This window comes from Grampus griseus (genome assembly GCF_964374135.1).
Source record: "Grampus griseus genome assembly, chromosome: 16".
In the NCBI taxonomy this organism is placed as follows: domain Eukaryota; kingdom Metazoa; phylum Chordata; class Mammalia; order Artiodactyla; family Delphinidae; genus Grampus; species Grampus griseus.
The window spans coordinates 45,648,790-45,666,720 of NC_139010.1; the positions used below are offsets into that span (position 1 = coordinate 45,648,790).

General features: G+C 33.5%; 1 protein-coding gene across 7 annotated transcripts in view; it reads left to right on the plus strand.

Moving 5' to 3' along the window:
- Positions 1 to 17,931, plus strand: part of PCDH15 (protocadherin related 15) — a gene marked incomplete at both ends in the record, with an annotated part of 696,762 nt that overhangs the window by 574,661 nt on the left and 104,170 nt on the right. For all 7 annotated transcript variants that reach the window (XM_082673500.1, XM_082673497.1, XM_082673498.1 and 4 more), the window contains one exon: positions 15,839 to 15,948. In XM_082673500.1, coding sequence (XP_082529626.1) covers positions 15,839 to 15,948 — 110 coding nt within the window. The remainder of the gene's footprint in view (positions 1 to 15,838; positions 15,949 to 17,931) is intronic.

Below are 17,931 nucleotides of genomic sequence, written 5' to 3' on the forward strand. Positions count from 1 at the left end.
TTTGGATAGCTATGAATATTGGGAAATCATTCCTCATGCTTAGGTTATTATTGGTACATTTACTCTTCTAAATTATTTTATATGCATTTTTCTCTGAGCCTTCATCAATTTTAGCATTTACTCATTTCAAGTAGTGTAAATGTAGGGGAGGAAAAATAACTTTTCTTGTACCCTTCAGATTTATTAACTGAGATCCCTGTCATAAAAGACAGATTAATGAGAGAAAGACAAACAAGTTTATTAACATGTATCTCTCATGTATACATGAGAGATACACAGGGTGATGAGTAACACAAATAGGTGGCTTCAGAATACAGGATTAAATACCATCTTAATGGGAAATGGCGAGGAAGGATGTAGGCCTCTTGGAAGAGAGTAAATAATAATTTTAAGAAAGATGAATTGGTCCCTGGAATAGATGGAAAGTATGATAGTTTGGGAGAAAGTTTGCCTGGCTGTGCTATCCACTTCTAGTCTCCTCTCCTGTGAAAAGAGTCAGTCTTTACTGGTTGATGAAACTCCTGGAAAGAGAATCCATGATGACTAAGTTCCTTTTGGAGGATTTGTCTTTAGGTAGATAAGGGAACTCAGAGAAAGCCTCTCCCTGCATTTGCTGTTTTCTAAGTACCTACTGCTCAAAATAATCCATATACCAAAGCAGCTTATTTTGGGGGTGGGGTGACATATTTTGCTACCCTTTAATTGAAACTGAGCTAAACTTCTTACTTAAGACAGGTGTGACAAATAATACTCTCCTATTAATAATGAGCAGGTATCTTGATAAGGGTTTTGCTTATTGGGAAAGAGAAATCTGCATACCTGGTAATATCTGCCATTAATATGGAACAGATAAAGTGATAGTAGCCATGAAGTTGCCGAATTGAAAGAATATTAATTCCAGTTTCTCATACTGGTTTAATACATCCATATGGCAGACTCTTCTACATTGTTATAATATTTAATAATGCTTAACTATCACAAGGCTTTCTTTTTTGTCTCCACATAAATTAATACATATTAAGTCTATTCAATTTATTCATCTTCATTTTAATATATCAATATATATTAATACTTATTTTAATATATATTACAATTCTATATTAATATCTTTTAAAGTTTTTCATCTTTATTTTCCTAGAAATTTTTTTCTAAATGTTGAATATTTTGTATTTAATTTATATCTTTCAAAATACTAATAATCCTTTTGAATTTAATCCCCTAAGGTGCTGTATTAGTTCATGTTCATCCTCTGATAATTAGACATCAAGATGAGATTTAACAAGCAAGTATTTTATTAGGGGAAATACCTATGGGAGAGAAATGAGGAGAAAGCAGGGTAAGGCTAGGAGAACTTTAAAGCACATGCATTCTGACCCCAAGTGAAGAACAGGGAGAGCAGCTCATATGTAAACATCCTAGCCTACTGTGTCATTTGAGTGACTGATGTGTCATTTCAGTAAGTTTCTGCATGATGATTGGGGAGTCAAACCATAGTCCGATGTCAGAGATATATCCTGTGTTTCCCAGGAAGGGACCTACCTTAGCATCTCCACTTTTCTTAATCACTATCTGAAAGCAGTCCCTAGGAACATGACCTTCATATAAACACAGAAATATACTTCAGAGCACAGCAACTGGAACCTTGGTCAAGCATACTTCCTATAGTTGGAGATCTGACAGGCACACTCTCATTGCTGCCTCATGTCTTCATATCGAATAAGAGGTTTTCAGTCAATTATCTACTTCGATCTTCTGGAAAATAGTTACACTCTCATAGTCAGAAAATACATTTTATATATCTTTCATTTAATCCAGACAGAAATATCAAAATCCCAATAGTAGTTCAAACACATAATATTACTTGAGAATAGGTTGACTCCTGTAGGTCAAGTGAGTTATCATTCAGAAGAAGCATGACATTTGGCCTTCATCTCAAGGTGATGGACTAAGACTTAAACACACTGGGATTCACTAGTCATGAGTTTTAGAGGTAAATACCATGGAAAGGTCAATGTGTCTGGAACAGACCATAGAGTCTAAATGTGAATATTGATTTTGAGTGGGAAATGCAGTATCTTATACAATTTATCAAAAATTTTACCAAAGATAATTATTTACAAATTTTCTAAACAGATATGTTACCAATATAGGATACCTTGGTATTTATTTAAAATGGAAGTGTATCAACATTGATTATTAAACTTTGCATGATTTAATGCTACATTTATATTAATTTTTAAGGATTCATGTATTTTATTAATTAATAAATTAATTAATTTTTAAGGATTCATGTATTTTTGAATACATGAATTTTTAAGGATTCATGTATTTTAATATGTAATTCCCATAAACATAGAAACTCAATTTATATTTGTATATATAGAAAAGAGAAGGGGCAAATATTCGTAAGGTATTTTTATTAACCTCTGGAACAAGTTGTTATTTTTCTCTTAGATATCGTAAGTCATTTTCAATTTCTAGTATTACTCAAATTTAATATATCAAATCCAAAATAAGAATAACATACATATACATATTTTGACTTTTTAAAAAATTCAAATATACTTGAATGAAGAAAATAATCTTTTCAGTTTTCCTGTTAAAGTAAAAATTTGATACTTTGCTGACTAATGTGCATTAATCTTGTAACAAATGACAGTGCAAAAATTTTGTACACTTTATAGTCAAAATAAATTTCTCAAATGGTTTTATACTGAAGAATAAAAATAGAGTAGACTTTATAAAGAACTCTAAAAGATAAACGGTCTACCTTCTGATATACAAAAACAGAGAAAAAGCATAATTTATAATCCAGAAATCCATTTTTATATACTATGAAAAATGGAAACAGTGTTATCACAATGGCCAAGGAAATGATGAGTGAGCAGTTCTAGTTAACATTTCATTATTCAAGAGAATTAAAATTACCTAATGTTGAGGAACATTGCCATTATTCTTATATAAACCATACAAGTTTGGATTCAGGAATTTTGAGAAAAGATTTTTAATCAATAAGTACAGTAGTTTAAGAGGAATTATTGGTCTTGCTTTCGAAGAATGAAAAAGAAAAAGAAAACTATGTGAAAACTAGAAGTATAAAGTAAACCTACATGCAGAGAGCATCACTTAATTGCTAAAGTTGTTCTCTATTTTAATTTAGATTTATTGTTCAGTGTAAGATCTGACTTTACTTGAAGATAACCTTCCCTGTCTTTTTTTGGCACTACTAAAATATTACCTCAAAGATAATAGATTTTGCCTCTTTCACTATTGAAAGAGTGACTCTGACAATCCTTCATTTCAGCTTTCATAGGCTTTCTCTGAATCCACATGGAATTTAATTTCTCCTTCACGTGTTCAAGGTTATGTATAGTTTTTGACATTTGCTCACAGAGCAGAGTGAAGCAAGTCTTCCAACAACAAAGGACTCAAGTTCTAACAGTTCATTTTAAATCCACTGTTTAAAATTTAAAACAAATTTTTCCATACAAAGAGTTATTATAGATTCTGTTCTTTCATTGCATTCTCTCTATGAGAAATTTTGGTTCAAGTACAACATATAGTACATTACTTTTATTTTGTTAATAGTTAATGTAAACTTTTTTTTTGAGGAAAAATAACTTAATAGTGTCCTAAGGTTTAAATCCTTGCTGCACCTTTTATCAGCTGTTGCTTGAATTTGGGCAAGTTACCTAAGCTCTCTGAGGCCAACTTCCCTAGGGATCTGATACTTACTTTATATACAAGAGAAAGGACTTTGTAAAGTGCTAGGTACAGAAAACATGCTTAAGAAAGTAGTTGTGATATTCTTATTTAATAGGCTTATGCCAGGTGTTGGTCATGCAAAGATTTTTTTTAAATGTAGTTTTTGTTTTCAAGGAGTTTATACAGAGGAAGGAAAGAAGCAATCCTAATTGCCTGACTTCTGGCTGCCCCCATGTGATGAGATGAAAAGCCTCTGTTTCTGTGTTTGGAAGAATAGCACACATTTACCATATTTTCAAAACAAGAGAAGTGGGAATAAATAATTGCCTAAAAGTAAATAAAGATATGAGGAAGAGAAAGTAGATACTAAGCAAAACAAAATGTCACAAGTTAATTTCTCTACCCTCATTGGTTAAGAGATCTTCAGCAGTTTTTGATTTTAAAGTATTCTAGGGAAATATCACTCTAGTTGCAAGGTGGGGAATGAATTTCTATGAAATTTGAATGTTAGTTTAAATAATAATGCCTTGAATATATATGTGAAGGTTAAAGCTATATGGTTCTAATGACCAAATGTGGATTGTTATTCTTTATATCATCTTCTAATCATCTTCATAAACAAAATAGCTCCTTCAATGATAGTCATGTAGAGGGATATTCTCACACTTAAGAGTCAAGTTCCTGATGTCCAGGATGAACAGGGCCCCTTACAGAATTGTTTGTGAAGCGTATTTCTATCTCACTGATGCTATATTTTACTTGTCTTTTTACCAGAGTTCTCAGAATGTTCTGTGAGCAGTGAATTTCAGTTCAGGGTAGGATGAAAAAGATGAAGCAGGAAAATTAAAGTTATTTTTCCTTAAATTTTACTAATTCATCCAGCATCTTTGTCCACTAATTTATTTAACAATTTAAAAAAATATAGGCACAGGGCTTCCCTGGTGGCGCAGTGGTTAAGAATCTGCCTGCCAGTGCAGGGGACACGGGTTTGAGCCCTGGTCCAGGACGATCCCACATGCCGCAGAGCAACTAAGCCCGTGAGTCACAGCTACTGAGCCTTCGTGCTGCAACTACTGAGCCCGTGTGCTGCAACTACTGAGCCCGTGTGCCTAGAGCCCGTGCTCTGCAACAAGAGAAGCCACTGCAAAGAGAAGCCTGCACACCGCAATGAAGAGTAGCCCCCGCTCGCCGCAACAAAGACCCAACACAGCCAAAAAAATAAATTAATTAATTAAAAAAAAATATATATAGGCACAGTGCTATGTAGAGTATAAAATAGAGCAGTTAATAGGGAACACATGGTCTCTCTAAAGTGTTTAATTCATAAGAGAAACATTGAAAATGTTTACAAATGAGATAAAATGGCTGCTATATTCAAGTAGCATTAGTTCCTTTCCTCATCCTGTCAATGAATATTTATTGAATACATAACTGCACTAGAAATAATAACATTGAACAAAATACACATGGTTCCTACCCTCAGAGATCTTATAATATACGTAGTAGATAGAAATTAATCAGATGATCATAAGAAACAGATTATAATTACAAACTTATGTGATATCGAAGAAAGGAAAAGAAAAGAACAGAAAAAAAAGTGCTTTATGAGCACTTATAACAAAGCACACAACAGCAGCAGTGGGGGATATTAAAGCAAATTTGAAAAAAACAGGAGTTGAGATGTCAATAAGTAGTAATTATAGACTTGTAGGTGAAGGAATGTCGTGGACTCAGGAATTGGAAGGAAATGGATTGCATACAAATCCTAAATTGGAAAGGAGAAGACACATTCCAAGATTTAAAGAAAGGTTGAGGAAGAGAGAATGAACGTAAACTACTGTAAGATGAGGCAGAAATTTGGGGCATATTAGAGATTTGAGTTTTATTCTTTGAGCACTGGGAAGCCATTGAAATATGATAAGCATGTAGTGGGCTAAGAAAGCTCAGATCGATAGTGATGTAAGTACATGTGAACTTTAAAAAGATGACTGACCACTCTGTGGAAGTCAGACAGGAAAGTAGTCAAAATGGATGAACATGGACTGGTCAAAAAAAACTATAGTACTTGAAGCAAAGAACAATGACAGCTGGCCTAGAGTAGGAAGTTGGCGAAGGAAAATGGATGAGACCTAAAAGAAAATCTCCTAGACAAAGCAATATTAAAGTGGAAACCTAAAGAAGTGCCCTAAAGAACTTGTCAGGGGAAGATTGTGCTAGGAAGAGAGAGCAGCATATATAACGACCCAGAGAGAGGAGAATTGTAAAATGTTCTAAGAATTCAAAGCCTAGTATCGACCACAGAAATCTCTGGGAGGGAGTAGTTGGTGATGAGAAGGGAGACATAAGTAGAGTCAGATTTTGAGGGTATTTATGAGCCATATTAAAGGCATTGTTCATTTTCAAGGAGAAATTTGAGGACACTGAAGGAATTATCTCTAATTTTAATCCATCACACCATGCCAGTATTCTCCTATCTTCCTCAGCAAAAAGTGGAAGAACAGTTAGATTAGAAGAAAAAAATATTTTATGCAAATATTTAATGAGGTAAATGCCACATTTTGAATGATGATATAAAAACAGTAGCATTTTTAAAAATATTCAAAATGTCACACATTATTTCTAATTTTATAATATTTACATCTCAAACTAAAAAATTATTCCAGGATTAAGGGGTTTTACATGAATATTTTATTTCTTTATTTTCATTTCTCAGTGTATCAAGTAGGTATCATAGAAAAAAAGAGGGAAAAATCAAATTGCCAATCAGACATAGTAAGCATAATGAATCTGTTTCTGGTAAATGGACATTTAAAATCTTTATCTAATGGATTCTAAATAATAAATTACCATATTTAAAGGGAAATGTTGATAAACATTTGTTTATTAAACAACCTCTTGTTTGTTAAAACAACCTCTCAGGCTTTTCAAAGTTTAATAACTAGGGATGCTGTATGGATAAAAGAACTGGGTAGGGGATATCTAGCTACAAATTTTTTTCCAGTTTTTTTTTTTTTTTTTTGCTGTATGCGGGCCTCTCACTGTTGTGGCCTCTCCCGTTGCGGAGCACAGGCTCCGGACGCACAGGCTCAGCGGCCATGGCTCACAGGCCCAGCCGCTCCGCGGCATGTTGGGTGTTTCCGGACCGGGTCACGAACCTGCGTCCCCTGCATCGGCAAGCGGACTCTCAACCACTGTGCCACCAGGGAAGCCCCTTTCCAGTTTTATTGACATATAATTGACATGCACTATTGTATTCATTTAAAGTGCACAACATAATAACTTGATATATGCATGTATTACAAAATAACTACTACAATAAGTTTAGTTAACATCACCTCATATAGTTACAATTTTTTTTCTTATGTTGAGGACTTTTAAGATCTACTCTTTTAGCAACTTTCAAACATACAATATAGTATTTTTCACTGTAGTTGCCATGCTGTACCTTCATTCCCAGAACTTACTTGTCTTATAACTGGAAGCTTGTACCTTTTGACCACCTTCACCCAGTTCCTCACCCCCCACCTCCCACCTCCCACTTCTGGCGGCCACCAATCTGTTCCCTGTTTCTGTGAGTTTGTTTTTTTTTTTTTTTTAGTTTCCACATATAAGTGAGGTCATACAGTATTTGTCTTTTTCTGATTTATTCCACTTAGCATAATACCCTCAGGGTCCATCCATGTTGTCACAAATGGCAGGATCCCCTTCTTTTTTATGACTGAGTAATACTTCACATATTTACATATATATATAAAATATATATCATAATAAAAACTAAATCTAGAATTAATATATTAATTACAACTTCTTTAGCAAAAACTTAAATGAAAATGAAATACCCCCACTTCCTAAAATAATGTTGAATTTATCTGTCTTAAGGTATTGAATACTTAATCCATCTTAAGATATATATCCTCCTACCTAGATGGCATGATTGTAAATGTTTATTGTCTTTCTAGGGTATGAATAACACTTAATGAAAAATGATTTATCTCTTTCTTTCTTAGAAATTCTAGCAGAATTTGAACGTCTATTTTTATTATGCTATTTTTGAGGTAGTACATTCATTCAACTGTTAAAAGTAGAATTGAATTGAAATATTAAATGCTCTACCAGAGTATCTATTTTTCTTTTTTGATGTTATGTGTATGACTACACTAATATATTTCAAGATTCTATGGTGATTCATTAGGTAAGAAATAGTTTCTTACCTAATGGCATAGAGTCTAGGGGAATCAATAGAAAACAACAAATAAAAACATTAGAGAGCCTGTTTTAGAAGTTTACTGTCATGCCCTTCAAAAAGTCCAAATGTACAGATTCATCTATAAAGGAGAAAAGAAACACTCTTTTTTTTTTTAACGTCTTTATTGAGGTATAATTGCTTTACATGGTTGTGTTAGTTGCTGCTGTATAACAAAGTGAATCAGTTATATGTATACATATATCCCCATATCTCCCTCCCTCTTGCGTCCCCCTCCCACCCTCCCTATCCCACCCCTCTAGGTGGTCACAAAACACTGAGCTGATAAATAAGCCAAAATACAAAACTGTTTTCTCAGAGGTTGTTACTAAGTATATAAAGACCTACATCACAGCCTATTTTTAGTAAGTAAATCAATTAGCCAGAAATGAATATGCCTGGTCTAGTCATTCATCAGACCATGCAGCCCGCTGATTCCACTTACAGATACTTTGTTGGTATTTGGGAAATATAAAATATAAATAGTACATGCCATGTTTACTACTGAACTTTTAACCAGATATCTGGTATTAATGTATTTACTACATTTTACTGTAACTGTTTACACAACTATCTGGTTTGCTTGTGAAGCTATAAACTCCATGACTGCAGAATTCACTTCCTCTATCCTGTCTTTGTGTCTTTATTGCCTAGTGGATGTCAGGCACATGGTATATGTTCAGTAAATATTTATTGAATGAATGGGTAAACCTCTATGCATAAAATCATTACATTTTAAGTGATTTTGTTGTTGTTTAAGTCTCAGAGTCAGCCTATACCAATCCCACCCCACAGTAGTTGTTTTTGAATGAAACCCCAAAAAGTCTATGAATTTAAAGCTGTAAAGACAGTAAAAAGAAAAATATTATCCCCATTTCAGATATAAAATTGATGTGATTGAGAACTGAAAAGGGAAAATCAGAGTGCATAAAACATAGTCTATAATATTAGCCAAGATAGATATTAATAAGTATTCCAGTTTTATTTTTATTGTGTCTACTGTCTATGAGACAAAGCTACACATCATTATAATATTTAAGCTAAACTTCCAGAAGCGTAGCTTATAAAGTGATATATTAACGATGGCTATAATTTATGGAGTACCTACCACATGCTAGGTGTAAGGAAAACTTTTTGTATGCATTATATCCTTTAGTGAACTCAGCAATCTTCTGATCTAGTTAATGTCCCCATTTTACAAATAAAGAAATAAGATCAGGGAAACTAAGAATTTTCCCAAGGTCACATAGCTAGTAAATATGAGAGCCATAATTCAAACTCAGAGCTATTAGAATCTGAGGAGAGTGTTCTTAGCTTAATTCTAGTCTGTGAAAGGACATTCACTGCTGTAGAAGTAAGCACTAAAGGTTGGTGACTAGAGTGAGGGAAGCAAAAGACAGGAAGGCAGCAGGGAGAAAGTCCATTATTCCCCAAAGACATGATTTCAAACCACTCCTATCTGAATCACCTGGGGACCTTTTATAAATGATAGTCCTGGATCTGACTGTATGGACCTACTAAATGGGAATCTTTAAGCATGATGCAAAAGTCTGAAACTTTAATAAGTTATTCAGCTAATTTTTACAGTTTAAAGTTTTAGAGCCAATGACTAAGAAAGATTAAACTCTATTAATTCAAACAGTAAATCAGTCAATCTATCAATCAAACAAACAGATTGCAGATTTAGCTTTCAAGTAGTTTTCTGAACTTGAGAAAGTGCTTACTACTCAGGACCTCAGTTTTCTTGTCTTCCAGACAGGGTCACTTCATGGATCTGAATAGAAGCAAAACTCTTAACAATAGTAAGTTCACTTCAGAAAAGATGTAAAAAAACAGTGTCTAACCATTGGTCTTTCATTCATTTTCTTATCTACAGTCCATCCTAAGAACTGTAGGAAAGCTGGCATCTCTCTCCTGCTTCATGTCTTTTTTAGACTGTTTTTCTCAGTTAAATATGTCAAATTAGATCACCCTGATGCAATTACTCCAAGGTTACAAATAGCAGGAGTTCCAGTGGGTGTTTTTTTTCCTTCCCATTTTCATTAAATTCCCTCATAGTAGATATAAAATCAGTTCCTAAATTGGCACTGATTCGCAAATATATTGAATTCAGACATGTCAAAATAAATTAATTTGTCTCTCAGTAGAAAGAAAGCAATACAGCCAGATTGAATCCCAGTGAAATTTTATAGCACTTATTTACAAATACTTTTATATCCTAAACTGCACAGCATTTAAAAATTAGGAGCTTTATGCAGCACATATAACATTTACTTTTACTGCTACTTCTTAAAACCAATGATAAAAGTAAATTTTAAATTGTAGAATAATTCTTTCATTTTATATTTATACTGTAAAACTGGGGCTAACCTTTGGAAACCACACATTCCGTTATTTTAGTATTGTCATTATTCAGATGACTCAGATACATTAAAATATTTAATTGAGAGATTTATTGTAATCTGTATTTTCCAAAAAATCAATTTTAAATGTTAAACAGATATCTATGAATTAGTTTATACATTCATAAGAAAATTATGGTATATGTGTTTTGCATATAAATTCTGTAGCAGTTAACTTTTCTAGGTCACAGTTACTTTATTTGCAAAAATGTATTTCTAAACAACAGATTTGGAGTTATTTTGATCAACTTTCTTCTTACTAAAGTGCACCTATTTGTAGTACATTTATGATTCAGCAGTAAAACATATCAAACCACAAAAAGACATGAGGGGTGGCTTAAGTACATATTGCTAAGGAAAGAAGTCAGGCCCCAAAGACTACATACTATATGATCCCAACTATATGACCTTCTGGAAAAGGCAAAAGTATACAGACAATAAAAAGATCAGTGGTTGCCAGGTATTTGGGTGGGGGTAGGGGGACAAATAAATGAGGAACAGGAGATTTTCCATCACTGAAACGATATTCTGTATGACACTGTATGTAATGGTGGATATATGACATTATACCTCTGTCCAAACCCGTAGAACATAAAGAATGAAACCTCATGTAAACTATGACCAAAGTGCTGCCTTTGAGGGATAAGTAGTAGCCAGTGCTGCCATCTGGAATATGTCAGGACATGTAGGTATTAAACCCAATTCAGATCAAGCTTTGTGAAAGAACCTTTAGTGAAGGTCCTTCCTTAAGGCATTTTAAAGATGTAAAACCACTTGTAAAAGTCACTCCAAGGCTCCAAAGTCCATGTCTGTTTAAAATATACCATTTTCTTTAGCATCCTCTTCGCAACCCTTTTCTGGGGAAAGGGAATCCAGTAGGTCTTTTGACTCTTAAGCTTCATCAGTAAGTCTATATATTTTCACAAGTGAGCCCTAGCTCTTTCAAGTGTCTTTTATTGTAAGAGGGCTTTTTCTCAATTATACTGGCAGTAAATCTGGCTTTAAAAAGTAGAATTCTTGAATTTCAGATTCCAAACAACTATTAGTTTTGAATTAGTTATTAAAAAGTTAAATTGGAAGAGGGTTAATGATACATTGTTTATTATAAAATGGATGAAGTGCAACTACAATTATGTGAATTGATAGCAAGAGAAAAAAAATTGTTTAAAAAAAGTGGCAAAAAAAAGTGGCTTATGAGGAATCATTTATTTGACTATAATTCTTTGCTTCTGAAATTAATCAATAGATTTTGATTGTATTCTACAGGAAGAAGGGGAATGATAAATCACATTATATCAGACTCAGAATGGTAGAATTGGAAAATACTTTACAAATAGTTTACTCTAAAAATCATAAATTGTCAGCCCACAGATCAAACCAAGTCACGTGATGCTTTAAAAAATAAATTTCGTTGGATACCAAAATGTAAAAGTTCATAGAATTTTACATAAAAATTTGAATTTCCTTTTTCCATTTTAAAATCACTCTGGACTTGCATTATTGCATGCTGATTATCCTTATTAAACAGAGTATGTAGTGTCCAATTCCTTTCCACCCCTTTCCCCATTAATTTATTCACAACCCATTTTATTTAACTTTCTTATCTTTTTATCCTCTCTAACATCTGATTTTATGGATCCTGATTTAAACCAACTCCTTCATCTTATATTCAAGTTATATGTGACTCCAAAGGGAATATGTAATTTGCCCCATCATGTAACTTGTACTTTCCAGGGCATAAAACAAAAATAAAATGGGCCTTCCCTGGCAATAAAATAGAAAAGAATTGAAATTTTGTAATCTAATGCTCATTATCATAAAGGTTGATTTAAATCTAGCCAGGAGAAATTGCTTTTTTTTTTTTGTGGTTTGCGGGCCTCTCACTGTTGTGGCCTCTCCCGTTGTGGAGCACAGGCTCCAGACGCGCAGGCTCGGCGGCCATGGCTCACGGGCCCAGCCGCTCCGCGGCATGTGGGATCCTCCCGGACCGGGGCACGAACCCGCGTCCCCTGCATCGGCAGGCGGACTCTCAACCACTGCACCACCAGGGAAGCCCAAAAAATTGCATTTTTATAGTATGTTTTGATTCTGGTAGAAAGAAGTATGTTGGAACAATTAAGACAAAGGTTAATGAGATATTTTGTCTAGAAGTAAATCTGTTTTAAACATTTACTAACAAAAAGAAGTTTAAATGTTTTTAGTGGTGGGCGTAGGATTTGAATTCCTTCTTAAACTATGTCAGTTGCTTTTTCCAGTGTTAATCATTTTCATCCTGATTGTACAAAAATATGCATAAAATATTTTATTTTTAAAGTTTAAAATGAAAGATGGCATTTTTATAATGTTAAAGCTGAAGGCATATTAGCTGCAGACTTTATATTTCTATACTTTATAAGGATCAAGAGTTCATTATGAAATAATTATGGAAAGTATAAAATTTAGCTCTTATCTCACATAGTAACAAGATAGGTGAGTAAACAATTTAAACAGCTTCTATTTCCACAAAAAGAAATCCAGTATATGAAAATCATCACAGAATATGACTAACATATGTTTTCTTATATCACACTTAAGTTGTATGAAATTTGATCTGTCGTTAACAATTCATTGCTCTAATATCCAAGCCATGTGTATTAGTTGTCTATTGCACCATAATAATACTACTGCAAATGTAATGAGTTCAAACAACACACTTATTATCTTGAAGTTTCTGTAGGCCAGGAAATTGTTGGCTGTGTCCTCTCTTTCATAGTCTCACACAGGTTTTAGTCAAGATGTTGGCCAGGGCAAGAATCTCACTTGAGGCTTGACTAGAGAAGGGTCTACCTCCAAGCTCATGTGGTTGTTGCTAGGATTCAGTTCCATGTGGGATGTTTTACTGAGGGCCTTAGTTGCTTGCTGATTGTTGGTCAGAACTCACCATTCCACGTCTCCACTCACTTCATTAAATCCAGCAAGGGAAGTAGTCAGAGTCCGCTAGCAAGAAGTTACAAGTTATAATCTAATATAACATAGTCACTGAAGTGACATCCCATCTTGTTTGCTGTATTCTGTCCATTAGAAACAAGTCACAGTCTGCCCCTCCTACAAGAGGAGATACACAAGGGTAGGAATACCAAGGTGAGGATCCTACTGTGTTTCCATGACTCTTTAATTTTAACCCTTTCCAGGTTTAATGATTTCACAATCACCAAGGTCAACCACTAGCCAATGTTGCAAACAACAATTAGTCTTAATGTCTGTTTATAATCTAAAATATCATAGAAAAAGATATCTATTCATAATCCATCAAAACTAACCTTAGTGTCACTTTTCGAAGTGCCTTCCTTTTTGTGGTAGTCTACTGTCATTTTAGGTTCAAAATTACCAAAGGCATCCTTATTTCACTAAACTGACACTGTGACGATGCCTAGGTAAATTGCTTATAAAATATAATTGTGTTACCTCAGATATCTTTCTTTAGAAGTCTGCTTAGGTAAATGTATCCTTTTCTTATCTAAATATTTTTTTATTCTTTGGGACTCTTTTGATTGCAAGTGATTGAAATACTAGATAAAGGAGAATTTATTGTTTTAGTAACTGAAATGATGAGTTTACCTAGCTTCAAGTATAAAAGCATTTAGATTACTAGTCAAAGTGTACAGGATGTATTTTCAACCTTTAGTTATTTCATTTGTGTTACTTTATTATCAGAAAGAACCCCCTCATAGGGAGAAACATTAATATTCTAGTCAATAACAACAAAAAAACTTTTTTTTTTTTGGTTACAGTAACATTCTTGGACAAGACTTTCATTGGGTTTGCATGAAACATTTACCACACATGAACATACAGCAAAGCAAAATAAAGTGCTCTCATTGGCCAGAGCTGGGTAGTGTGTCTATCGATATACCTGGGGGATTGGGTCAGTTCTACCCAAACCATTTAGACTAACAATGAAGGAGGTATGGTTATCCAAAGCAATATCTGGATGCTATTAACAAAAGAAGGCAGAAAATATGCAGAGAAGTAAAATTAAACAAATAAATAAATAGATAAATACTTTATAATTTTCATTAAAAAATTATACAGGTTAGTTCTTACTCTTTGTCAAGAAATAGTTATTGACCATTCACTGGAGATATGGACCACCATTAGGTGCTATAACATCTGTCTGTAAGATAGATCATTTTACATTTAGGTAATTTTAGTCTATCAAGTATATGGAGTACAGTGGCAAAGAACATAGCATTTTGGACAAGATGTTTAAGAAGGATTGTATGTAATTAATTTTTCAGACTGTATTTGTAGCTCAGAATTTGTTAAAAAAGGCTTCATGTAAGCACAATATAATTGTGTAATGTAATCTAGATTAGAAGAACTGAGAAGATGGAGATAAAAATGAAGGGTAATATTAAGAGTAAGTATTACAAGATAAAAGGCCATGTGAAAGAGTGTCAGTAGGATTTATCTTATCAGTTTGAGGAAAGAGGCTAAAGCTTATAGAAATCAGATGGGTTAGATAGATTGGACTATAAAAAGATTCGGAGATGTTAAAACTTTATCTTTAAGAATTTTCTAAATCTGTTGGAGTTGGATGATATAAGTATGTGAATTGTAAGAGTGAGATTGTTTGCATTAGTTTATGAAGATAAAGTTATAATAGCCTAGTCACAGTGACCAATATTGTAAAATAAAATGGATATTTTGAGAATGAGATACTGTGTTGTTGAAAATTTATTTTTAAAATTAAACAAGTGTCATGCAAACTATTATATATAGGATGGATAAACAACAAGGTCCTACTGTATAGCACAGGGAACTATATTCAATATCTGTGATAAACCATAATGGAAAAGAATATGAAAAAGACTATATATGTATAACTGAGTTACTTTGCTGTACAGCAGAAATTAACATAACATTGTAAATCAACTATAATTCAAAAAAAATTTTTAAATAAATAGATAAATAAAATTAAGAGTCATAGTACTGGGGGAATAATATGGTTACAGTTAAGTAAAATAAGTGAATTCAAAAGAAATATTAATTTTGTGATGCCATCCATTCAAATACGTTTAGTACAGTTAAAGTTTAAAGTAGAGCAGGATAAGGACTAGACTAAAAAGAGATATCTGGAGGCCATTTGCTTAAATATGCTAATATTACCAACATAAAAGCAATATTTTTCTTTAGCAACTTGAGATAGCAAACTGTATCTACCTATTGCATTCTGTCCAGAAGTTGAGACAAGTAAAATGAATTTTATACAATTTTTGGCAGATAATAAAGTAGTAATATATGTGTGACAAGACATTCTTAACAAAGAACATTTGCATAATTTTGAACATAGGGCTGGAGTCTGAATGTGTTACTTTGTTGAAAAGTTCAAAAAATAGTATTATTCAAATAAACACAAATGCACAAAACTAACATATTCTATTATTAAATTCAAAACTCCATCATGACAAAATGGACAAGAAAAATAAATTCTTCTCTAAACCTGCAGACCGCCTCCAGTAAGTGAACTTGCAACCAGAGGGACTATGGTTGGTGTAATTTCTGCTGCAGCCATCAATCAGAGTATTGTGTACTCCATTGTTGCAGGAAATGAAGAGGGTGAGTATATGTTTAGTCTGTGTTTTCATCATAAAACAATAAACTTAGATTTGGAATAAATTTCAGATTTAATTACTCTTTACCCTATTTTTCTAGTAAGATGTGTCTGACTTAAATGTAACTATGTGCTGAATCTGATTAAAAATCCAGTTATATTGACAAATGCTATTTATTTCCCCTAGGGAATACTCAATATCCAATTCTGAAAGTGTTCCCCTCCCCCTGAATTAGGGATATTTTAATAACGTGTTCAAAATTAATGCATACTTTCAGCTTTTGGTCATAATCATAGCCTGCAGTAGTCTCTGGCCACTGTTTTGTGCCATCCACAGCCCTTACCCCATGTCATACATTAACTAATCCTGAAGAAATTTTAGGAACAGAAATAACTGTGAATGCCCAAAGAGCCACATCCATGATAAAAAGCCTTTTGTATGAGTCCTCAAACTGTCAAATCAAACATATAATCAACAGTTGTAAGTAAATAAATAATTTGAGTTTTGTCTACCATCACTTTTCACTGAGAATGGAATGGTTTGCTAACCTGTGGGAATAAGTTCCTAACTCAGTTTTTCAATTTGCGTATTGATTATTTGTTTCACCTATGACCCACAGGTTAGTTGTCCTCTGGTTTTCCCTTTTTATGAGTTAAATGGTCTGGCATGTTGTAGGTGGTAAAAAAACAAACAAACTAAAAACCCAGTTAATACACATTTAAAAAACACGTGCATATTCAATATTAAACGAATGAATGTTAATGTTGTAAAGCAGTTTGCAAGGAAATTATAAAAGCTGTTTTCAGGTATTTCAGTGACCAACCATTACTGGAAATTACTGCCCCTGAAGCAAGTGCTCAATGTAGTACTTTTCTTATTGTCTTTGTTTCTCCTGTGCTGTTATGCCTCCTCTCCAAATATTACTGACTTTCCTTTTTCCTTGAACTTACAACATCTGACTGAAGCTAAGATTTCTGAATCTGTTCTTATAATTTTTTCTGTAATTCTATCTGTTCTCTTCCTTGAAGTTAGCAAAGTGGCTCTACTTATTACCCACACTCCACCACAATGATTCTTTTTACATTCAATTTATTTGCTTATCAATTTATTCAACTAATATTTATTGAGCATCTATCATGTACTCAGTACCTTCTAGCTACTTGGGATAGAGCAGTGAACAAAATAGACAGATCCTTGCCCTCATAGAATTTATCAATCCAATGAGAGGAGATAGTAACAATTATTAAACAATTATTAAGTTAATAAACATATAGTGTTTAGGTAGTGATAAATGCTGTGGAGAAAACCAGAGTGAGGAAAAGACAGAGAGAGTGAAAGAGGTGGGGTATTACAAAGGTTGCCAGTGTGCCCTGCCCTTCACTCAAATATATATGACCAAATTTTAATAAATAGACTTCAGGGGCTTCCCTCGTGGCGCAGTGGTTGAAGAGTCCACCTGCCGATGCAGGGGACACGGGTTCGTGCCCCGGTCCGGGAGGATCCCGGATGCCGCGGAGTGGCTGGGCCCGTGAGCCATGGCCGCTGAGCCTACGCGTCCGGAGCCTGTGCTCGGCAACGGGAGAGGCCACAACAGTGAGAGGCCCGCGTACCGCAATAAATAAATAAATAAATAAATAAATAAATAGACTTCAGGGCAAAATATTTTAAGATATTTAGAATAATAAATAATATTTTCTAAATAATCAACATATGAAATTATCTGTTTGTTCTGTTTGTTCCCTCTCACATTCTTAGCAAAACACTAAATCTGCAGGATAATAAGATGCATTACATCATAAAAAGTATAATAATCCAATAAGGTCATAAAATAATTGCTTAAACAAAATTAAATGGATTTCTTTAAAACAAAATTTCTAGAAGCATTTAGTGTGGCAGAAGATTATGTGTATCTACGGAGAGGGAAATAGTATGCATTGTTTCAGATTTAATTGACCATAGAAACATCAATTTCCAGGAGAATCTCAAA